This window comes from Saccopteryx leptura, chromosome 5 (assembly GCF_036850995.1).
Source record: "Saccopteryx leptura isolate mSacLep1 chromosome 5, mSacLep1_pri_phased_curated, whole genome shotgun sequence".
In the NCBI taxonomy this organism is placed as follows: domain Eukaryota; kingdom Metazoa; phylum Chordata; class Mammalia; order Chiroptera; family Emballonuridae; genus Saccopteryx; species Saccopteryx leptura.
In genome coordinates, this window is record NC_089507.1 from 202,036,102 (window position 1) to 202,061,312 (window position 25,211).

General features: G+C 41.3%; 1 protein-coding gene across 2 annotated transcripts in view; it reads left to right on the top strand.

Annotated features, from left to right (window-relative positions):
• The window catches only part of B4GALT5 (beta-1,4-galactosyltransferase 5), a 73,090-nt gene that overhangs the window by 36,511 nt on the left and 11,368 nt on the right, over positions 1–25,211 (top strand). For both annotated transcript variants that reach the window (XM_066387535.1, XM_066387534.1), the window contains exon 2: positions 17,974–18,108. In XM_066387535.1, coding sequence (XP_066243632.1) covers positions 17,991–18,108 — 118 coding nt within the window. In that variant the 5' untranslated portion in view covers positions 17,974–17,990. The remainder of the gene's footprint in view (positions 1–17,973; positions 18,109–25,211) is intronic.

The following is a 25,211-nucleotide window of genomic DNA, read 5'->3' on the forward strand; positions in this document are numbered from 1 at the left end:
AGTACTAGGTAATTGGACAGCGGCCTCTGTGCACAAACCCACAGGGGCTTAAGCAACCTTGAACCCTAGAGACTCTAGTTGCTGGGTGTGGTGGGAAATGTTAATTGGCCTCTGAGTGATTACTGCTAGGATTCTTATCCCTTGATAAACTTACTCCCTCTGGCAGTCTTGTTAATATTTAAAAACAAAGTGCTAAATCTATTACAAAGCGCTGTAATTTAATTTTTTGCGGCATTTCAGTGATGCGTGATTACCAGCAGAGGGTCAGTGTCTTAGGCTCTTTGGCATACTGAGTTTTAACTCTTAACCTCTGCAGTTTTTTATTTTTTTGATTGTGATGTATATAAACCTAGGAACTGATTTTAGTCTGAGAGTAAGGCCAGTTTCAGGAGTCTTATTATTTGTGTGTGTGGGTGAACCTGTCAATATTAGAAATGCCCAAACCTGGAGAGGATTTTTATGAGTTTATTTCAGCCAAACTGATGACAGTTGCCAGGAAGTAAGAGCTCAGTGGATTGAAAAAATGCTCTAGAAAATGGCAGTCTTACCAGTTATTTTATACATCAGAATCAAAGGAGGAGATGTAAGCGAGTTACATGGTATCCATTTGTGATAAATTAGAGAGGGGGGAGAAAGCCAAGGAGGGGTGGATCCCTGAGATTGGTGAAAAACGAAAACAGACACATACTTCTGCATGGGTGGGTATAGGATAGCTAACGAGGAACATAAGCACATCTCCAGCACATAAACCTGGTATGCGGGGAACAAGATAACGGGACGGTTTCCGTGCTCTCATGTTCCGGTGGGAGATTGTGCCCTGACCAGTCAGGATAAAGGGGGTTACTCTTGGCATTCCAAAAGTATGTTATCGTAGATGCAAGAGACCGGCTCAGTTAAGGTAAAGACAGACCTTTGTCAGGGAAGATACAGGCCTAGGATATGACTACCTGCCACGACTCCCTTCAGTTAAGTTTTAATTTCAGACCATCCTAGGTGGTTACTTTCAGTCTCTGAATTTATAAGACCACCATGCAGGCCTCCCTTGCCAGGGTTAGCACGTGGCCCCTTTCTGGTCCACACTACAAATGTAATTGGAGACGTCTGCAAACAAGCCAACCTGAGGAGTGCTACTGTTAAGGGAGAGGGATGCACAGCTGGGTGGGTCCTCACTGGAACTGTTTCCCCTCCTCTCTCCATCCTGAGCTCATGCTTTTGTTATGATAGTCGATTTTTCCTGGGATTTTCCCCCCCATGTCTTGGGTTTTATGTCTTTAATTTTTGGACAGTAGAAGCACATTGTCTGAGATCTTGGCTGGTTTCAGAGAATTGCTGATGTCCGTTGTGGCTGGAATTGGAGAGTGGCAAGATCTGAGATGGGCCAGGTTTTATGGATTCTTCTAAATCATGTTAAACATGAGGAATTTGAACTTGACCTTGAAGGCAGTGGTGGAAAGCCATTCAAAGATTAAGTGAGGGAGGAACAGGAAGATTTATTTATTTATAATTTCTCTTCAGCTTTCCTATGATATAGCAAAAGAGTAAATGCAGTTCTTGGTTCCAAAAACAAAATAAAGAATTGGAGGGGGGATGTGGAATAGCTGCTGAATGCTTTATTTCTGATGCGAACATTTCTAAGGTGTTTGCTGCCTGTATGATAGCCTTTGACACATTTACAGGATTCTTAGTATTAGTATGGTTTTAGTCTACTTTAATTTATTTTAGTTGGCAATTTAGATAAATCCAAAGTAAAACTTCTTCTCCAACTTTTTTTTTTTTGCATTTTTCCACACCTAGAAATGGGGAGAGACAGTCAGACAGACTCCCGCATGTGCCTGACCGGGATCCACCCGGCACGCCCACCAGGGGCGATGCTCTGCCCCTCCGGGGCGTCACTCTGCCACGACCAGAGCCACTCTAGTGCCTGGGGCAGAGGCCAAGGAGCCATCCCCAGCGCCCGGGCCATCTTTGCTCCAATGGAGCCTTGGCTGCGGGAGGGGAAGAGAGAGACAGAGAGGAAGGAGAGGGGGAGGGGTGGAGAAGCAAATGGGCGCCTCTCCTATGTGCCCTGGCCGGGAATCAAACCCGAGTCCCCCGCACGCCAGGCCGACGCTCTACCGCTGAGCCAACCGGCCAGGGCCCCAACTTTTTATTATGAAAAAAAAAAATTAAACATACAGCCCAGTTAAAACGAGAACACAGTGAACGCATTACCCTCCATGTAGAGTCAACAGTTATTATCATTTTGCCTTGTTTATTTTCACTCTAGCTTTCTTTTCTCCCCCTGAACCATGTGAAATTAAATTGTAGAGTGATATGAAGATCCTTGACCTCTAAATATATCAGCATCACCTTTTAAAAAAAATGAGAATATTCTCCTATATAACCACAATACTATTGTAACCACTAAGAAAATTAATAGTACTTTCCTAAGGTGTTCTAATATCCACATTTCCCCAGTGGTGCCCAAAATATTATCTTAGGTGTGCTGCCCCCAAGTCACATGTTAGATTTGATTGTCTCTTTGGTCTCAGTCTCACTCTCATTCCCTCATTATATTAACTTTTTGAAGAGTCCAGGCAAGTTGTTTTATAGACTTGTCTACATTCTGGAATTGCCAGGTGTTCATTTGATGGTTTGATGTGTTCCTTAATCCCCTGTATTTGTAAACAAGAAGATAGTTTAAAAGTTTGATTAGATTTAGGTTGAAAGTTTTTGGCAAGAACACTTTGTAAGTAAGGTGACCAACTTTATTACAATGAAAAGGAGAACAAAAATAAATGGAAGGAAACAATATCATAAATAAAAGAAACATTTTATTCATTGCAACAATAATACACTATCATATGATAAATGCATTATAAAAACATTTGCAATATTTTATATTGTAATTATGCTTACATGCCTATTAATTTTTAATAATAATTGTAAGAAATATTATCTAAATGAGTACTTTTCCATTGAAGGAGTATTTTTTGTCAGTGTATCATCTTGTAACAGTGTATCAGAAATATCTGTACAAGAAATGTCCCACATATTGAATTTTACGTGAATTGTGCTTACCTGTCTATGATTGAATATTCACTGAGAAATAATCATGAGTCTGCAATGTCGTATGTGCCGTGTCGTGTTTCAGTAAGAAGTACACAAAGCCATTTGTGCACTCGGTATATCGCGCGCTCTCTCAGGCTCTCCCGTGCAGCGCGCATGCGTCTCATAATCGTGTCTCGCAGCACTGTACTGATCCTTGATGAATCATCATGTCAAATACAAATATATCACATCACACATAGTGGATTGACTCTGCATTGATCGAATACAGACATTTACAGGTTAGTCTTCCAATATCAAAAGGGAGGACATGCAGGAGGACACTTTTTGAGGGAGGACAGAACTTACAAAAGAAGGACTGTCCTCCCTAAAGGAAGACGATTGGTCACCTTATTGAAGGTCATGTTGGCTTGTTCCAATGTTAGAGATGGCTGGTTTGATCCTTGGGTCAAGTGGTGCCTGTCAGATTTCTCTATTGTAAATTATGTTTTTCCCTTTGTAAATAAGTAGTCTCCAGGAAGGGTTTTTTCTTTTTTTAAGAATTTGTTTTTAATGTTCCAGAGTAGTCTTACAAGTTTGGACCATGCATTGTGCTTTCAGCATTCTCTGTAGAGTAGGTTGGTCCTTCTGTTTCCGTGGACTTGGTGGCACTTGCATTGCTTTATCAGGTGAGTTTATTTAGCTAAAGAGAAAAAGTCAATGTCTGATCATTCTGGACCCAAGGAAAGAAAAAGTGATGTAATAGATGACAGAAAATGAGCCCAGCGTTCTGCATGGCTCAGAGGACTCTTTTCAAGGACTATAATTTGATGTTTGGGAAAGATAAGCCATCTGGTCTGGAGGAAGGATTTCATACCCATGGGGGAGACCTTGTTTTGCTAAGTGTTTATGCCTTAGAGTTACGAATTAGACATATTCATGTGTTTTCTCTGTTAATTTTTGCCTTTCTATGGAAATCATGGCTCTGATTTCATGTGGTAGATAATTTGAGTGTTAAAATTGGCTAGGCTGATGCCTTCTGCAAACACTTAAATTCCCAAAGAGTAGATAACCCTGTTAGTCTAATATAATCTTTCAGGCTAACAGTAATATGATTATAATGTATTATCCCCGTGACATGGAGAATAATCTCCTTTCTAAAAGAGGATCAGGAGGGAGACCAAAGAACTGTCTATGGAAGAATACTTTGGGATTGTCAGCTAGCTAGAGGAAACTTGCTTGGTGAAATTATAACAAGAAGAACTGGAGGTTTTCGGATAATTATGAGTCATTTGGGGGTAGGTGAAGGTGGAATAATAGTTTGAGATTGGGGAAACAAAACTCAGTGGAGTAAATTTGAACATGTAATTGGCTTTATGAAACACTTCATGAACTACTCAGCATTTTATCTAGCAGCTAAAAGGTCACTCGGAGGGGCTGTACAAAATGGGAGGTTTTTATAGGAAGAAGGTGGGGCAAGGGAGTTTTTAACAGAAGAAAATGAAAGACATCTTTGTGTGTGTGTGGAGAAATGGAAGGGTTTTTATCATGCAGATTGTCTTTTATTTCTATGGGAATGCAGAGGTTCCAAGTGACAGATTACCTCATTGGAGTTGATTTGAAAATGCCAGATTGGTTGATTAAGATTGTATTTCTGTGAGGTTGAAACGGCAGTTAGATCAGGTGTTAAATCTAGGTTTGGTATCCTGGGCTTTTAGCACTGGTGACGCCTTTGGTTTTCTCTTTAACAGTCTGGAGGGGATCCCGTATGAGGCAAAAGCTTGGTTGCATGTTTTGTGTGTGTGTCCCCAATTAAAAATGTATGATTTAAAAAAAAAGAAAAGAAAAAGACTATGTCTTAAGACAGCATTCCCAGAGTGTGTTCATAGATTTTAAATAGTGTTGTGTAAAAAAAAGCAGACTCAGTAACTCTGAAAACTTTGAAATTTGGAATCTATTGGGAACCGATTTGGTTACTGCAAGAATTTTCACTGTTGGAACAGTCTGCTTACCTTACAAGAGTTTTTCTGACCATCATGGAAATGCTACACAGTAACAAAGGAAAAAAATGCAGATGACCCATAATTCTAGCAGAGTTGACACTGAACATCTAGATAGACAATTTGTAAAATTATTTTACGTTTATATTTTCTTGTGTCTTTTTCTTTAACACAAATGTGATATACTATATTGCTTAGTTTTCCATGGTATGACTTTGACAATTTTTTTCCTAGTCCCTTTTGTGCACATTTAGGTAGGTTTAGGGCTTGGAGTTTTGCTTTGTTGAGGGAGGAATAAACTTTTCCTCTACTCCCAAGGTTCTTCTGGCTGGCCTAATAATCCAAACAGAGATAAGGCAGATTAGCAAGAGAAAATAACCAAATTGAATAGATAGGTATGTATGGGACTTCCCGTATCCGTGAGGGAGTCAGAGACCCCATGTACAGAAGAGCTTCAGAGACAGAAAGGGGGATGAGGTAATCACCTTTGGTTGTTCAAAGGGTCTTTGCATAAAGAACAGACACTTAGTGAATAGAAGTTTGCCCTGTTCTATAGATAAGTCAAAAGAAGTTATCTCTGATTGTCTGTTATTGTATAAGGGCAAGGCCCCTAATTCAAATTCTTCTTGGTAGTAGTTAAAGGGAGGGGCAGAGTCTGATGCAAAAATTGTCTTTAGGTCAAACTAATCTGCATACCACTGAGCCATATTTGTGGTGGCTCATCCTGAAGCTCCACAGCTTTTTTGCTTTTTTTTTTTTCAGAGACAGAGAGAGGGACAGATAGGGACAGACAGACAGGAACGGAGAGAGATGAGAAGCATCAATCATCAGTTTTTCGTTGTGGCACCTTAGTAGTTGTTCATTGATTGTTTTCTCATACGAACCTTGACCATGGGGCTACAGCAGACTGAGTAACCCCTTGCTCGAGCCAGCGACCTTGGGTTCAAGCTGGTGAGCCTTGCCCAAACCAGATGAGCCCGCGCTCAAGCTGGCAACCTTGGGGTCTCGAACCTGGGTCCTCCGCATCCCAGTCTGACACTCTTATCCACTGCGCCACCACCTGGTCAGGTCAACCACAGCTTTTTATTAATACTGATAAAGACATCCTTGAACATACTTTTTTTTTTTTTTTTTGGTGGCACAGACAGAGTCAGAAAGAGGGACAGACAGAAAAGGAGAGAGATGAGAAACATCAATTCTTTGTTGCGGTTCCTTAGTTCATTGATTGATTTCTCATGTGCCTTGATGGGGGTGGGGGTGGAGGGGTGGCTACAGCAGACCGAGTGACTCCTTGCTCGAGCTAGCTACCTTGGGCTCAAGCTGCTGAGCTTTGCTCAAACCAGATAAGCCCGCACTCAAGCTGGTGACCTTGGGGTCTCGAACCTGGGTCCTCCGCATCCCAGTTTGACACTCTATCCACTGCCTGGTCAGGCTTGAACATACTTCTTATTTGTCCAGTTACTTCTTTAGGTTGAATACCTGAAAGTGGAAACTGTTGGGTTAAAGGGTATGAGCATTTCACTTTGGTATCTATTGCCAGGTTGCCCTCTATGGGTAATATCAATTTATGTTACTTTCCACAAGGTATGAGGTGCCTATTTCCCCAATCCTCACCAGCATTCATCATGACTACTTTTCTGAATCATTTAGACAAGCAACTTCTAGCTTCATCCTAAAATCTTATGTTACATATTTGCAAAGGGATAGAAAAAACATTGGTAGGCAAAGGCATTTCAGAGTGGAAGAAATTCAGCTCTTTGCTGTAGAATTGCATTTTTTAAAATCATCACTAAAATGCAATTTTCAGCATGGTTAGAAAGGAAGAAAGGAAATAAAGAATTAGAAGCCCTTCTATGACCCATGTGCTCCAGTACAATCTCCTGACCAAGTATGTAGGAGGAGGAGGTGGCCATGGGAATGTGCTTTTCCATCTAAGGTAGGTATCACCGCCCAACTTTTATCGTGAAGAGCTAGAGCACAATTGTTCTGGAAAGGAAGGCCAGCCATGTAGGACAGTCACACTGTAATTGCTGTGGAAGGAGAGAAGAGGGAAGACAGAGGCTGTAAAACTGAGGTGTCTGTAACGCCAGGTTTTCCCAAATGAAGAGAGGAGAAAACAATGAAATTATAATTTTCAACTTATTTGTAATTATAGTTGATATACAATATTATATTAGTTTTAGGTGTACAACATAGTGATTTAACATTTATATACAAAATGATTGAGCACAATGAGTCTAACTACCTGTCACCGTACACAGTTGCACGATATTATTGAGTGTTCCCAGTGCTGTACATTACCTCTAATTGTGGGATTTTAAGTTGAGGGAGACTTTGTAGTCTAGTGATTCTCAAGATCCAGAGGGAAAGGAGAAGAATCAGAATTTACCAGGGTTTGTCTAATTTGTAGAGCATAGTCAATATTTATATAATTTATATTTTGAAAACGTTCAGTGTGAATACAAACTAAGGTTCTTATTTGCAGAAGACCTCTGTATGAATGTGCTCTGGTGACACCTGCTTATACTAAGCCTTAGTGGCCCTTTTCACAGCTTTTCAGTGTACCAGTGATGGGGGTTAGGATTTGGTTGAAAAGACTGAGAAAACTATGTCCAGTTCAATAGCACCATCTTATAGATGGGGTGGCCAAAAGCCAGCCAAGGATAGAACTCAAACCAACGTTATTGGCTGCCTCAGTCCAGGAGTTTCCCCTCCACCTTTCTTTCTTTGAAGGAAGATTTTTATGAAGGGTAAGGGTGTGATAGGTGTTTTTCATTTGTTGTTTATAAGGCTTCATAGCTTTTCCTTTTTTAAAAAACATTTTATTTAGACAGTTAACTTTAAGGGGGTGACATTGATCAATTACGTAGATTCAAAGAAAACATCTCCAGGTCATTTTGACATTTGATTATGTTGTATACCCATCACCCAAAGTCACATTGTCCTCTGTCACCTTTTATTTGGTTTTCTTTATGCCCCTCCCCTCCCCAACCCCTCCTTCTAGCTTTTCCTTTTAAAGCTATGTAAGATGCTGTCATGGGTAGAAATCAGTTAACTTATCTGTTATTTTTTGGTTGGTTTTTAGTTGTTTTCCAAATTTCTGTTTTTAGAAATAATTTAATAAAAAACTACACAGAATGTCCTCGTATTTGGGATAATTTATTTGAAATTGCTAGATCAGAGGGTATGAGCATATTTATGTCTCTTTGTTGAATTTGCAAATAGTTTTCCCAAAGGGTTATACCAGTTTATACTTACACCAGCAAAGTTAGTCAAGTATCAATTTCACTCAGCTGTTTTCTGGCTTTAGGCTCTTTCTTCCATGGTTGCAGAAAAATCAGTGTACTTCTTATGAGAAAACAAAGCACCTTCACCAAGTGGCCACAGCATACTGCATGCTAAGCTGTAATTTGTTAATTTAATCAATGACTGAGTGTCTACTATTTATCAGATACTGTGGATGCAGAAAAGGATAAGACAGTCTGTACTCTTGCAGAGTTGCAGCCTGCTTGCTGGAAGAGACATGATCAAATTTCTAGGGGTCATGAATAGAAGTTTATGTATCAATTGGGAAAGAGCCAAGACAATTCTAATCTTGGAGTTGGGATGCTATTTAGGAAAAGCTATGAAAAGAGCCATTAAAGCTTGGTATGAGCAGGTGTCACTAGAGCACATTCATGTAGAGGAGAGGTGTCCCCAGGGGCAGGAGGCATGGTTCTGTCTGGTCAATGGGATAGAAAGGGAGAGAGAGAGAGAGAGAGTAAGCCCAAGAAGTGGGCAGAGTCTTTGTCTAGAATCAGCTCCAGAGGGCAGTGATGTTCTGCTGGTCTGTGTCTCTAGCACATTCCTATCCGGGGACATTTGTACTCAGTCTGAGACACCCCTGCCCCCCGGGCAGGCTGGAGTAGATGCAGGCATTCAGTGCAGACAGCACCAGAAAGGTCATTTGTAGTTTTCTCTGACCTAGGCTTACATTCTGGTTATACAGTGCGAGAGTTGGGCATTCTTGTTTGCTGAGCCCCTCTCGTGGGTGTGTACTTCCAGAGGTTGGTAATTGGTCGAGCTATTAAGAATTTTGGGGGAAACAAAGCTGAATCAGTTAAATGATTACCATAGACTACTCAGCTAGTTAATACCTGTTTAGGCAGCACTTTCATTTCTAATCTCGTGTACAGTTTAATAATTTAACAGAAAACAGATTAACAGGTCAGTGGAAATGTTTACAGGGTGTTTCATCACAGTTAATTTTTACAACATGGGTTTATTTTGTTTCTTGTTTTAAATAGCTGTAGCCATGACTTTGAGTCGGGGTGAATTTGCTTGTTTTGATTGGTAGCTCCTAGTCGGCATGCCTGAAACCTGCTGCTGGACCGCTCCTTCAGTGTCAGGCCCTGAGCACAGCACCCGAAGCCCTTTGGGATCCGGCTCCCCTCTGTTCTCCTAGCCTCCTGCCACGTTTTTGCCGTACATACCTCTCATTCCGGCCATACCCGACTGCTTGCAGTTCCTCAGATGTATTTTCTCCTTCGTGCTCCTTCATCTTCACTTGTGCTCCTCCCTTTCCTACTTCAGAGCTCTTTTTCTCTAGACCTTATCCCAGTGTCAGCTCTTCTTGAGTATTGGCCTGACCTGCCCTCACATGATGACTTCATAGCTGCTCTCCTGTGCTCCCTTATTGAAAAGTATGGCGTATGTATCAACCTATGCACAAATAAGTGAATAACTTGGTGAATTTTTACAAAATGTGTATGCCTATGTCACCAGGATCCAGGTCAAGAAATAAAAGATTATCAGAAGCCCCCTTTCAAGCCCCCCCCCCCCAGGATACCTATTCTCCTGACTTCTAACACTATAGATTAGTTGCTTGTAGTTTGGACTTTTTGTATATGGAATTATACCATGTGTGCTCTCTGGTGTCGTTTCATATGATATTTGAGATTTACCCATGTGGTTGCATATAGTTGTATTTTATTTATTTTGGTCACTGCATGTTGAAGTTCAAATAAGCTAGAAATTTTTTATCTGTTCTATAGATGTACTTCTGGGCTCTTTTCAGTTTAGGGCTATTTTGAATGGTTCCTCATATTACAAATAGTGTTGTACAAGGTTTTGAAACACTGTGTATTGTATTAAGGAACCAAACAGCTTGTGAGGAGTGAGAGTACCAGAAACATTTTTTGGGGAAAGCTGACCTATTTGGCAGCCATGTTCACTTGGTAAAAAGGAATCACTGAAGTTTTCTTAGGAACAGGTTAGTGCCGTGAAAACTCACAACACTTTGGGTTCCTCTCATAAATGAGTTGGGAGCTAACACAAGGAAAGGCTTGAAATCCCATTATCCTTGTCTCCTTAGGTACAGCTGAGTTCAAAAGACTCAGTTGTTTATTATCCCAGCTTATTCAGATATTTATTATGCATCTTCTGTGCTCCAGACACACTATTCTAGCCACCAGGAAGGGGCATAAGTCCTTGCCCTCATGGAACTCACATTTTAGGGAGAGAGAGAGCAATAGACAAGACGAATAAGAAAATGTATAGTGTGTTAAACAGAAACATACAGCAGGCAAGGCAGGTGTGTGTGTGGGGGGTAAGAGTGGTTAGGAGAGGAATGGCTTTTTTCCCTACTTCTCTTTTTAGCTTACCAAGCCAGCTGTCACAAACATTAAGGGTACACCTGTTTAGGATAAAAAATTATGAACTCTTACGTATATAGACTCTTGCAGTTCTGTCTTCTTGGATTCATTTTGCTTGTAATCTGGAATATCCGATTTCATTATCTTATGAGTTAGAGGCATTTATTAATGTATATGTTCAGATGACAGTTGTGTTACCTGATTCATAAGGATATGGAAGCTGACTGGAATTCTGATGGAGAGGGGAAGAGTGTCTTCCTGTTAGGAGATCCGTCTTCCTGTTAGGAGATCCGTGCATTGCTCCCGGAAGCTCCAGTTAAAGCCATGCTCCAGGGCTGCTTACACTGGCATCTGACTGGAAATTTCTAATTGTCAGTCTGAATGGGGCTTACTTATCTTAACTGAATTGTGGTCATAAGAGATCCCTCCTGCCTGACCTGTGGTGGTGCAGTGGATAAAGCGCTGACCTAGAACAATGGTCGGCAAACTCATTAGTCAACAGAGCCAAATATCAACAGTACAACGGTTGACATTCCTTTTGAGAGTCAAATTTTTTAAACTTAAACTATATAGGTAGGTACATTGTTATTATCTTAGTTAGGGTACTCCTAAGCTGGCCTTTGTGCCCGCACTCAAGGGGCCAAAGAGCCACATGTGGCTCGCGAGCCGTGGTTTGCCGACCACTGACCTAGAACACTGAGGTCGCCAGTTCAAAACCCTGGGCTTACCTGGTCAAGGCACACATGGGAGTTGTTGCTTCCTGCTCCTCCTTCCTTTTTCTCAATTTCACTCTCTTTCTCTCTCCACCCTCTCTAAAAAAATGAATAAATAATTTTTTTTATAAAAAGAGATCCCTCCATCTAGATACTGGGGCTGGATAATTATTACCATTTCTCATGAAAGTGTGAAAAAGTTATGAGTAAACCTGAATTTGTAGTAAATGTTACTTAGCATTTCTCATACTGCATTATAATTACTTATTCAGCTGTGTCTGTTACTTATCCTGTGTTGTCTTCCTCACGCTTGTTCCCCTGGTGACCAAGAACTGTGTGTAAAATGCACGAGGAAGTGGGTGCTTAGTATACACTTGACTGAAACAATGGAGGACTTAACAGCTGTGTGCTAATTCAGAAACATTTTTTTAAGTTGTGATCCAGCTTCTGTTGATCAGGACAATATTATTGGAAAGTACTATGTTTTTAAAGTAAAGCTCGTCAAAATGTTGTGGAGCCTCACTTCTCTCTGATTTTGACTTCACTAACCGTATGACTTTGGGTAAATGACTTCTGGAGGACTTGACTTTTTTTTTTTTTTTTTTTTTACAGGGACAGAGAGAGTCAGAGAGAGGGATAGATAGGGACAGACAGACAGGATAGGGACAGGAACAAAGAGAGATGAGAAGCATCAATCATTAGTTTTTTGTTGCGACACCTTAGTTGTTCATTGATTGCTTTCTCATATGTGCCTTGACCACGGGCCTTCAGCAGACCAAGTAACCCCTTGCTCGAGCCAGCGACCTTGGGTCCAAGCTGGTGAGCTTTTTGCTCAAACCAGATGAGCCTGCGCTCAAGCTGGCGACCTCAGGGTCTTGAACCTGGGTTCCCCACACCCCAGTCCAACGCTCTATATACTGCGCCACCGCCTGAGCAGGTTGACTTTCTTATCTAAAACAAAAAGTCAAGGTGATATCTATTTCACAGAATGTGAATTTTAAATGAGATAAGTTTAGATTGAAAGCAGAATGTGTACTTACTTCCTGTTTTAGGCCAGAGCTATGGGCTAAATTTAGTAAAAGATTTTTAATAGAGACAGTTATAAGGTCCTACTGTTGGGTATATAACCAACTGTGTGAACACAGCACAGGAGAAGGTAGCTTAGCAGCAACATATCTAGAAAGATCGAGGATGTATCTCCAGCAGGCTTAATATGAATCAGTAATATGGTGTGACTATTTTCCAACAACATTCATTAATTATCAATTGATTACCTACTATGTAATGGAAGGTTTTTTTGTTTGTTTGTTTTGGTAACGGAAGTTTTAAATTTTGTTAACAGAACTATCCAAAACAGAATTTTCCAAACTAAGTTCTGCAGAGAAGCACTTGATGATACTAGTTACTACATGGCGGGGTGAGGTGGAGGCTGGTTAGGGAAGTGGCAGGCTAGATAATTGAACATCTGTGTTGGAGAATTTCTTTGGTCTTGAGCTATTATGAATTATGGATCTCTAAGAGGGGGCTCGAGTTGACAGTGGTAACAGATGGAGCAGGGCTTCTGGAAGTCTGCTTTTTTCTGGACCACTCTGCCAGCATGGGCACTGCCCTTTGTCAAGTGTGGACAACAGGGCCCCTATCCATGGGAGAGGAGCCAGAATGGGGTCGGGGAGTGAGGGAGTGTGATGGCACCGTGGGAAGGACACACGAAGTCGGTGGGGCTGTCTAGCCCAGGGTGTGGGAGACAGGTAGGGTACAGGTGAGAGTAATGGGTGAGTGTGAGGGAGACTGAAAATATCTGAGGTGGGGAAAGGGATTTGACGGTTCTGTCAAGAGGCAGAATGAGAGCCAGTGGGTAAAAGTGACTGGGAAACATTTTGGACCCAACCCAAGGTAAAAGGCTTTTGAAGATGGCTGTATTTTACGTGTTGACTCTGAGTTCTTGGAAGACTTAGTTTTTGGGTGGTGTGAAAGCATTAGATGGTCTTGAAGTGTTCTTTAAAATCCCATCCAACCCCATGTCTATAAATTTGTGATATATTTCTTTTGTTTTGCAAAATTTATTTTCTCAGCCTTCTATTTTTTCAATATTGTGCTCATTCCGTGGATAATTAGAAAAGAGCATTAATAAGATGTGGTTTGTTAAGTTTATTAGTTGGATGACAGGACTGACAATGAGACAGTTATTAGCAAACTAAGACAAAATATAAACAAAGGGCTCATTTTGGTAATCTGTAGCATTATCACAGAGCTATGAGAAGGAGGAGACTGGAGAAGTATGTAAACTGGTGTTTGAAGGATTAATCAGGTTTGCAAGGCAGAAAGGACAATGGTATTGTGGGTCAGCAGAAGCCCAATATGAAGGCAAGAGACACAGGCTTTTGAGCAGGAGCAGTGTGGATGAATCTGTAATTAAGAAAGATCCGTCTGGCAGTTTTGAATGAGATAAAAATTTGAGAGTTGTCTCCTTAAGAGTTATCATCCATGGGGTGCCTGAAATCTTTGATGAGGGAGAGATTGTGGCTAGAACATGAATGAGCAAATGTTCTAGCCCAGTGGTCGGCAAACTCAGTCAACAGAGCCAAGTATCAACAGTACAACAATTGAAATTTCTTTTGAGAGCCAAATTTTTTAAACTTAAATTATATAGGTAGGTACATTCCTTATTGAGGTAGCGCCTGCACGCGGTATTTTGAGGAAGAGCCACACTCAAGCGGCCAAAGAGCCTCAGTTTGCCGACCAGGGTTCTAGCCACAAGCTTAGTGGTTAGAGCGTAGCTATACCTGGTTCAAGTCCATTTTGCTGTTAACCTACATGGAAAAATTGAAGCCTAGAAATTGACTATACAATGGAGCCTGACCAGGTAGTGGCACAGTGGATAGAGCGTCAGACTGGGACGCAGAGGACCCAGGTTTGAAACCCTGAAGTTGTTGGCTTGAGCGCGGGATCATAGACATGACCCCATGGTTGCTGGCTTGAAGGCCAAGGTCACTGGCTTGAGCCCAAGGTCTCTGGCTTGAGCAGAGGTCACTCGCTCTGCTGGAGTGTGTCCCCCCACCCCCATCAAGGCACATATGAGAAAGCAATCAGTGAACAACTAAGGTGCTGCAACGAAGAATTGATGCTTCTCATCTCTCTCCTTTCCTGACTATCTCTGCCTGTCCCTCTCTTTGACTCTCTCTCTCTCTCTCTCTCTCTCTCTCTCTCTCTCTCTCTCTCACACACACACACACACACACACACACACACACACGGTAATCAGTGAATAACTAAGGAGCCGCAGCAAAGAACTGATGCTTCTCATCTGTCTCCCTTCCTGTCTGTCCCTATCTGTTCCTCTGTCTCTATCACAAAAAATAAATAGAAGAGGAAAAAAAAAGAAATTGACTATACGTTGGATTGTTTACTTGCCTATTAAGATAATTATGAGGATTAAATGAGATAAAGAATTATGTAATTAAATGCTCAATAAATGTTACTTAATATTATTTATTATGTAGCTGAAGTTCTCTAGAACTGTGATTCTGGAAATGTGGTCCTCAGACCAGCCACATGGTATCACCTGTAAACTTGTTACAGGTGAAATTGTGCAGCACCCCTCTGACACTGAATTAGAGTCTCTGGGGTGGGGCCTAGGATGCAAGCTTGAGAAAGCTCTCCAGGAGAGAGGTAGGGCAAGATTTGAGAACTGCCTTGGAGTCATCCTGCAGTTTGCATTCTAGAGCTAAGAAAGGGAGAGAATTTAAAAGAGGGGCTTAACTACGGTGTCCTTTGCAGTGTGGAAGACAAAAAGCACAGAGAAGATTGTATTATTTGTGGGGAAAGAGGTATTTTTCTGCAGTGCCTAACAGCCCTATACAGAACATTCAATGAATATTTGTTGTTTTTTTTTTTTTTTTTTTTTTTTTACAGAGACAGAGAGAGAGTCAGAGTGAGGGATAGACAGGGACAGACAGACAGGAACAGAGAGATGAGAAGCATCAATCATTAGTTTTTCATTGCGCATTGCGACACCTTAGTTGTTCATTGATTGCTTTCTCATATGTGCCTTGAGCGCGGGCCTTCAGCAGACCGAGTAGCCCCTTGCTCGAGCCAGCGACCTTGGGTCCAAGCTGGCGAGCTTTTTTTTTGCTCAAGCCAGATGAGCCCGCGTTCAAACTGGCAACCTCGGGGTCTCGAACCTGGGTCTTCCGCATCCCAGTCTGACGCTCTATCCACTGCGCCACCGCCTGGTCAGGCTGAATACTTGTTTTTAATGTTATTGAAGACAACTGGTTTCATAGTATGTTGGGAATAGAAGGAGGATATATAATATGTATACTGCCTGCTAACTGTGACCAGGTATTGTGCTGTCTGCTGTAAATAGAAAATGACTTAGAAGTCTTGTTTTTAGAGGCTTCACAGAATTACATTTTTTAAAGGACTTGAAGCTCTCTTTCTTTGTACCTTTTTCCAGCTACAGAGAATAAACACTGACCATTCTCTGCCAGCACCTGGAGTTAAGCGTGCGGTTGCCTTCCAGTCAATACAAGGCCTAATTTGAAAGCGCTGCCTCATTTCTGAAAGCATTTTGAACACTGACTTCTTTTGTTTATTAGTTTATGGCTTGGGATAGACCTTAGAGATGATTTGAAATCTTTTGAAAGATTTTATGTCCCTATTTAATATGTGCCACCTGGGGTTTTCCATATGGAGAGTTGTGCCAGTCAGTGGGCCCGGATCTCCAGCACAAGCACCAAACACAATAGCTTAAAGTAATAAAGTAAATTGATGTTTAAACTCATCCACTTAGTTATTTACTGCCCATTATGTACAGGACACTGTGATAATGAAACTATGTCAGCAAAATCTGTCAAATTGACTGGCTAGGACAGCCCCCAGCCATGTACACTGAGTCTGGAGGAGTGTCTCTTGTGCCCAGTGAGCACCTGAATGGGGTCTGGTTGGAGGTCAGCCCCATGTTCAGAGGACCCTACCACACACCAGAGTTTAGATTTGTAGTGTGCCACCCTCTAAGACTCCCTACTTTCACAGTGGTCAGGGGAAAGTGAGTAAATTAGATTGGCTAGTTAAGAAGCTATGTTTTTAGACTTGACAACTTCTTGAAAATAGATGGCATGGTATTTGAGGCCTGTTAGGCAAATGAGTTTGTAAAATCTGTATTTTTTGAGTTTTCTCACTTTTAGTGTTATAAATGGTGCAGGGCAGCGCCAGGTATGTGATTTGTGAAATTGCTAATTACCTTCCTGCTTGGGAAGGACCATTGTTACGCCAGTGTGTGCTGGAGGAGAGGTTTTGGAGCCAGAGAAGTTTTAAAAGGAGAGAATGAGAAGAAGGAGAGAGAAGCCAAGATGGCAGAGAAAGAGAAAGAAGTCAGTTTTGCAGTTTGTGCAGAGGGAATGCAGAGTGCTGAAGAAGAAGCCATGTTGGCAGAGGTGAGGGGCTTTGCGAGCTCCACTGAGACTGGTGAGGCCTTTGATTCTAGGAGCAACCAGAGAAGATTCTCCTGGTTGTGGAACTGGCGAATGTATCGGTAGCTTTGTGAGCTCTAGTGAAAGCTAAGAGCTTTTCCCTGTGTTTTTGCTCGTTGGCCGGTATGAGTCTTGAATAAAGTAAAGGCCCACCATTTTTTGGCTCCACTGTTTCTTTACTGTCTGTCAGAATTCAGTGGGAACCTGCATCTGCATGACCACAATGGCGGCGGCACCTGGCCATACAAGATCCCAAGTGGAGTACAGGAATCATATTCTCTTATATTTGTGATCTCCAGGTTTCATATCATAGAGAGACTTAAAAGAAAACCCGGTGGAGCTCACTTTCCAAAATGACTGTGATTGGGCAGTTAGTCTGAATAACCCTTTTTTAAGAATACGGTTTTTGGTTTATTAAGATTTGACATAGAATATTATATTAGCTTTAGGTGTACAGTATCCTGATTTGATGTTTGTGTATATTGTAAAGGGAGTATGTTTCAGTTAACACTTGAGTTTATTCCCTGCTTTATTCCCATTTCTTCAGACTTTGAGGCTAAGGTGGGTGGGTAGGTAGTGAGTATTGCTTACAGTCTTTCATTATCTTCTTTTTCTCTCCAGACACCCCAAGGAAAAGTAGCTGGAGTCTTAGTCCACCACTTTCAAAAGGCTGCCAAGACCAGGCCTAGGTCTGAATGTTTCATTAGGCAGAGCAGTCAGTGTTTTCCATTCTCTGCCTATAGCCAGCGAATACTGAGAAGATGAGAAGAGATCGAAGATCTTTTTAAGAATGTTTTAATGAGCCATAAAGTTCTTTCCGATTGTTATCTTGCTAGAGTTACAGATTGGGTATGAAGCCCTGGTAGAAAATAATTTTTTAAATGTATGGTTTTCCTGAAACTGCTGAATATTGACAGAAATTGTCCCTAAGTCCTACTAGCTACACAGAAATATTGGCATCCTGAAAACATTGAACCCAGTATGGAAAACAGAGCTATGACATTTTTAGGGTTTTAGAACTGAAAGAGGTTGAAAAAAATAAACCCAAAGTTATATATGTTTTTTCTTTGTTTTGATATGGTTGCTTTTGAATTCACTTCCTTTTCTCCCTCCTTCCTGTTTTCCACAGTGAACACCTACCTCTTCATGATGCAAGCTCAAGGCATTCTGATCCGGGACAACATGAGGACAATCGGCGCTCAGGTTTACGAGCAGGTGGTTCGGAGCGCTTATGCCAAGAGGAATAACAGCGTAAATGACTCAGGTATATTTTTAGCAAAGACGTGGTCTGCTTAGAATGTCTCCTCCCAGGAGAGTGAAATTTGGTTGGAATAATGATCTTTGATGGAACAAAATGCATTGTAAAAGAAGGAAGGTTTTGTTGAGCTTTCTTTACCTTATAACTAAAAAGAAGCTCTTGGAAAATGAATCCTTGTTCTGCTAATAGTATGTTAAGTGTGACTAAATGGCCTCCGTTTCACTCCTAATACTTTCCAGGGATGGGGGGAGGGAAGGAATATCTTTCAAGACCTTTTTCTCCAGAGTAGTTGCCCCAGTAGGCAGATTAAGGATTGTTAGGACAGTGGTCGACAAACTCATTAGTCAGCAGAGCCAAATACCAACAGTACACCGATCGACATTTCTTTTAAGAGCCAATTTTTTTAAACTTAAACTATATAGGTAGGTACATTGTTATTAACTTAATTAGGGTACTCCTAAGCTGGCCAAAGAGCCGTGGTTTGCCGACCACTGTGTTAGGACACCAGCAAAACAGGAGCACCAAAAGCTGTTTCTGGAACTGATTTCAAAAAATGTATTCGTCCAGCCAATCAGGAAAAACAGAACTTGGTTGGACTTCCTGATACTTATTTTATGGCTTCACATTGTGGGATTTGTTTATTTTTTTTTATTTTTTATTTTTTGAGTTACACGTGGTGATGACGATGTTCCATGTTTTTAAAGCTAATGGAGCCTGGTTGCCACACAGGAAGAGGTATTCGGACTCCGTTCCTATTGGACTCTGCTTGAATGTATCCCACCCAGCAGGACTTGTTGTGAATGCTTAACAAGTTTTCTTTTCATGACAATCATGTCATCTGGGACAGTTTTCACAAATTATAAAAGTAGCTTCTGGAAGTTGTTGACTAGGTCACCTGGTTTTCCTTCCCCAGTCAGGTGTGGTTTCATCCTGTGGTTTAACTCCAGCTCGGGGCTTAGTCTGGTGGTCAGATTCATTGAGTCTTGAAGAAAGCTTTCAGACTATTCAGCTAAGCATTGCAGTGATGGGCACAAGAGTGAACATTTCTGCCTCAGTCTTTGCAACTTTTACTGTGGCTTTTGTTATCTTTTTTTTTTTTTTTAATAAATTTTTATTAATGATAATGGGATGACATTAATAAATCAGGGTACATATATTCAAAGAAAACATGTCTAGGTTATTTTGTCATTAAATTATGTTGCATACCCCTCGCCCAAAGTCAGATTGTCCTCCGCCTCCCTCTATCTAGTTCTCTGTGCCCCTCCCCCTCCCCCTAACTCTCTCCCTCCCTCCTATGTCCTCCCTCCCCCCACCCCTGGTAACCACCACACTCTTGTCCATGTCTCTTAGTCTCGTTTTTATGTTCCACCAATGTATGGAATCATGTAGTTCTTGGTTTTTTCTGATTTACTTATTTCACTCCGTATAATGTTATCAAGATCCCACCATTTTGCTGTAAATGATCTGATGTCATCGTTTCTTATGGCTGAGTAGTATTCCATAGTGTATATGTGCCACATCTTCTTTATCCAGTCTTCTATTGAAGGGCTTTTTGGTTGTTTCCATGTCTTGGCCACTGTGAACAGTGCTGCAATGAACATGGGGCTACATGTGTCTTTACGTATCCATGTTTCTGAGGTTTTGGGGTATATACCCAGTAGAGGGATTGCTGGGTCATAAGGTAGTTCTATTTGCAGTTTTTTGAGGAACCACCATACTTTCCTCCATAATGGTTGTACTACTTTACAGTCCCACCAACAGTGGATGAGAGTTCCCTTTTCTCCGCAGCCTCTCCAACATTTGCTATTACCCGTCTTGTTGATAATAGCTAATCTAACAGGGGTGAGGTGGTATCTCATTGTAGTTTTGATTTGCATTTCTCTAATAACTAATGAAGCTGAGCATCTTTTCATATATCTGTTGGCCATTTGTATTTCTTCCTGGGAGAAGTGTCTGTTCATGTCCTCTTCCCATTTTTTTATTGGATTGTTTGTTTGTTTGTTGTTGAGTTTTATGAGTTCTTTGTAAATTTTGGATATTAGGCCCTTATCTGAGCTGTTGTTTGAAAATATCAGTTCCCATTTAGTTGGGGCTTTTTTTATCTTATAAGCACTAATTACGTAGAGAGGAAAAAAAGAACACAGGTTAGATGGCTTGCCTAAAATATATTGTAAGAACTTGTTCCTGAATCATGGTTTTGACTATTTTTATAAAAGACTATATACATAGGCAGTTCTTGACCTTTGAGAGAAAGCTGTCTTTTTTATGTCTCTTTTTAACTCTTCCAGAAATTGAACAAAGGATTTCCAGGTGGTTAAGTGGGACTGTTGTAAAACTTGTCCAGTCTAGCCAGGGATGGTTTTCATTTTAAAAATAGATTCTGAGATTTTATTTTATTTTATTCTGCTAAGCATTCATGATTTGCCTCATTTCTTCAACTGAGGATTAATATGCTTTCCTATGGCTTCTTACTGCTTTCACTCAAGCCTACTGTTATAGAATACATCATATATTTAAAAAACATTTTTTCCTTCAAATCAGTTCTCCCTTCTTCTGTAGTAAGTTCTAAGATAGTTCACAGCTCACAGTAGAATGTGAAATTGCTTTGCAAACACTGCAACTGAGAATTATTCTGTGATACTTGGAATCTCAAGAGAAAGCATTGCCTCTTGAAGGGAAGTTAAATCTTGAAAATTGACCACATCCTAAAAAAAAAATTTTTTTTTGACCACATCCTAATTTATCAGTCTGCCCTGCTGGCTAGTTTAGCAGGAACAAAGAATTATAGTAAGCGAACCAGATAAGCTGTGGTATTTGCTTTTTGTTTGCAAAGAGCAAGTGATCGACTTTTCAGAGCTTTTAAGCCAAAACTGTGGTCTCAGGACAAATTGCCTGAGCTCTGAACCATACCTGGAAGAGGAATCCTGGCAGTTCCCCAAAGTCATGGGAGAAGTTTGAGCACATTCTTGTTCCCTAATTCATCGTGTGTGGCATTAGGTTTTACCAATGATCCTCACGTACTTTGTCTGATTTGACTAGACCAGGCGTGGCCAACAGTTTTTGTCCTCCCTGCCCCCCGGCCAGATTAGAAGGAAAACTTTTTTCATGAGCCAGACGAAATATTAAAATTAAAAAATGTTAAATACAAAAACAATTCTTTTAAGTAAACAAAATTTTATTATGTAATTTATTTATGAATAAATGTGAGTGAAAAAATTTTAATATGCAATATTATTTTAATAAAAATATAATTACTACCATATAAATATTCAAACTATCTTAATCAATTGAAACAATATTTAATTAATAGAATGAGCTTGAAGGGGTTATATTGCAAACAAAACAATTATTTTGTTTTACAAACAGCCTGGACACGTTTTCAGTTATCAACTGCAGCTATTGTCTGTGCTACAATGCCACTTGATTCGGCACACTTGACCACAAAAATAACGAGTTGTTTGACCTTGGGCGCGCACTGGCAAACTCCGCCTAAAAGAATGTGGGTTTCACTTCGCCGCTGTCAAACAGTTCTTATTGAGTACAGACGAGTACAAAAGTTGTAAATCTTTATAATGGAATTAAAAAAAAAAGTATTGCGAATCCATTCGATCAGTTATTGGAAGTTAACCCTAGGTTAGTCACACGTGGAATTCTTTTCCACGTATCACTATCTTCTTAAATATCTCGATTTCCAATAATCAAAGACACTTCCGCTTCTGAGTAGCTGAGATTTTAAAGTAGTGGAGAATATTAAAAATTTAATCGTGGGCCAGATAAACTCATTACACGGCCTGGATCCCTATGTTGGCCATGCCTGGACCCAATCAGATGGACAGAATATTATGTTGCTTCTGTTTTTCACATATAGTACAATCATCTTGGGGGTGTTGCAGAGCCTTGGTCATGTGAGTTTCCCTAACCTCGGCCCCAGAGCTGCTTTAGGTTCTGTGGTAGAACTAAAGGAGTCCTTTGACTATTGATACAATTCCAAAGCTTTTGCCCAGTACCACTCTGGATAGATTAGGAACATTAGTGTTGTGACATTTATCCAGTTCAAGCATTCATGCCTCTCCAAGGTTAGATGATGCTAGCTAGGACTTCTTTCTGGGCACTTGGTGAGGTAGTCTGTGTCTTTGAGCAGTCAGAGGGGCACACAGCGGGACACCATTCTTACACCGCTGCTGGTCTTGAACACAGGATCTCACTAGTTCCCGGAGGGCTGTTGTCCTTGAAAACTGAGCACAGAAATGTCGTGTGACCTTGAAAAGCATATCCAGGGACTCGTTCTTATTTGATTTTGCATGCATTTCTTAAATTATACACCAAAATAAGTCTTTCTATTATCCCTCTGGTTAAAACAGTTAATCATCCATTTTGTGTTGAATTTGTTGTGATGTGATTTCCCTTATAAATTAAAAGTCTTTGCTGTTGGGGGCTACATTATTATGCTAGATGCTTCACTTGCATTATCCCACAGACTCCTCACAAGAACTCAGTACGGTAACTACTGCACCCCCAGTTAGGGGTGAAGGGCTGAAGCGTACAGGAGCGCGAAGACTTCGTGCAGCAGTGAGTGGAGTTGGGAATTGCTGACCTTGTGAGTCCCAGCGGCGCCCTCATGGCCACTGTCACTGTTTATCCCTAGTACTTTGTACTCTGCTTAGAACATAGGGGACACTCAGTAAATGATTTTTGAGTGAGTGAGTGGATAGATTTAACAAGAAAACACATTATAAATGTTGTAACCTAATTCTGATTTTACCATCTCCATTGGCTTCTATATTATTGGTATATCCTTAGCGGGTAACTGTTTTTTTTTGTTTTGTTTTTCTTTACAGAGACAGAGAGTCAGAGAGAGGGATAGATAGGGACAGACAGACAGGAGCGGAGAGAAATGAGAAGCATCAATCATCAGTTTTTCGTTGCAACACCTTCGTTGTTCATTGGTTGCTTTCTCATATGTGCCTTGACCGTGGGCCTTCAGCAGACCGAGTAACCCCTTGCTCAAGCCAGCGACCTTGGGTCTAAGCTGGTGAGCCTTGCTCAAACCAGATGAGCCCGTGCTCAAGTTGGCGACCTCGGGGTCTCAAACCTGGGTCCTCCGCGTCCCAGTCTGACGCTCTATCCACTGTGCCACTGCCTGGTCAGGCCTTAGTGGGTAACTGTTAAAGAAGAAATATTTCACTGGAATTGTATCTGGTGAAAGCTATGATTTTTATTCATTTCAAACCAATTCTCTGCCTAGCACAGTCAGAGGGTATTCTGGACCTCAGGCTGCTGAGATGGCCAGGTGACTGTCACCTTTGACCCAGCCACTCCCACCAGGAGCTCTGTGGGCTTAGCCTGGATTAAGGCTGTCTGCCAGCTCCTGCCCCACCCTGTAAGTCGTGCTGTGGCCCACACCCACACTCAAAGGCCTTCATTAGGCCAAGTGTAGCCGAAAAGCTTACTGTGACATTTAAGTAATGCTAGTTTTCTTTATCCTGGAAAGCTAAAGTGGCGATTGTCTAATAAGAATGTTCTTCGGGAGATCAAGACTGTGCACACAAACCTCTCACTGTCGCCCCCACCCCCGTCACATACTCAGAAAAATGTCTGTTGCCATAAGCAGATAAAATGAGTGAAGTGTCCCTGCCAGTGCACACTGAAATCTATTCTGTACATAGATGTTCCTAACTTCTTTCTGGTTTTTAGATGCTCAGTCAGTCCACAGTCTTCTTTATGTCAGCTTTCCCGCAGGTAGTTGGCCTTACGAATGCCAACTCTTAAAAAATACTAATTTTTTTTTATTTTACAGATATTGCCCCCCATAACATCTTCTAGCACATAAAAATTTCTATATTTTTTAAGCAGAAAGACAAATGTTTGTTTTTTTCTCAATGGGAGGGAAAAGTGGTGGTTGTTTCTGGAATCTTTTGGTCAGCACTTCCCAGACTCTGCTCAACTAGATTTGGCAATGTAAGGAAGAAAGCAGATTTTCCGCGCACTTCATAGAGCGATGGTCGTGTCACTCCTGACTGCACTGGTTTCAGAGACACAGCTAAACTGTCTACTTCCTTTCCCTCGGGTTGAGGGGGGCTTTAAAAAATATTGATGCGATACCGTGCTCTCCCAGAGGTTCTTACTTAATTAGCCTGGGGCATAGCCTGGACATTCAGGTTTTTAAAAGCTTCTAGATGATTCTAATGTGCAACCAAAGCTCCAAACCATTAGTATGGAATGAAGTTGAATAAGCAGCCATTTGAATCTGTAGATAGGAAGGATGTCAGCTGTTCTCCCAGTTTATAAATGTAGAAACAGCTGCCGCCTTTGCCCTTCCTTCTGCCTCCCTCGCTGGAAGAACATGTCCTGATTTGAAATAGATTCGATTTAAATGAAAATGTAAAGCCCTGGCTATGGACATTAAGCAAGCTGGTCTTTTTTCTTTTCAGCAGTTTCTTCGTTCAGTAAGTCCCTGCGTTAGAAGAGTAAAGCATTGGTGTTTGCTTCCCCTGAGCAGTGTCTAGTACAGTCCACTCATTTCTAGGCGGCTGGACAGGAGGACCCAGTTGCGCAGTAACCATGCAGTTTACCAGATCGTGAGCAGTCAGTGACCTCTGCCTTGTCCACTTCTTTAAAAATTTTATTTCTAGAACTTAAAATTAGAAATGAGGAAATTAGGAGTTAGGGTGGTTTTTTTCCCTCAGTTAGGAGTTGTGTATTTGAAGATTTTTAATTTTTTTTGGACAGAGACACAGAGTCAGAGAGAGGGACAGACAGGCAGGAAGAGAGAGAGATGAGAAGCATCAATTCTTCATTGTGGTACCTTAGTTGTTCGTTGATTGCTTTCTCCTATGTGCCTTGATGGGGGGGGGGGGCTACAGCAGAGTGAGTGACTCCTTGTTCAAACCAATGAACTTGGGCTCAAACCAGTGACCTTTGGGCTCGAGCCAGCGACCATGAAGTCATGTCTATGATCCCACGCTAAAGCCAGTGACCCCGTGCTCAAGCTGGTGAGCCTGTGCTCAAGTCGGCAACCTCAGGATTTCGAATGTGGGTCCTCCGCATCCTAGTCCAATACTCGATCCACTGCACCATCGCCTGGTCAGACTTAAAATTTTTATTTTTTA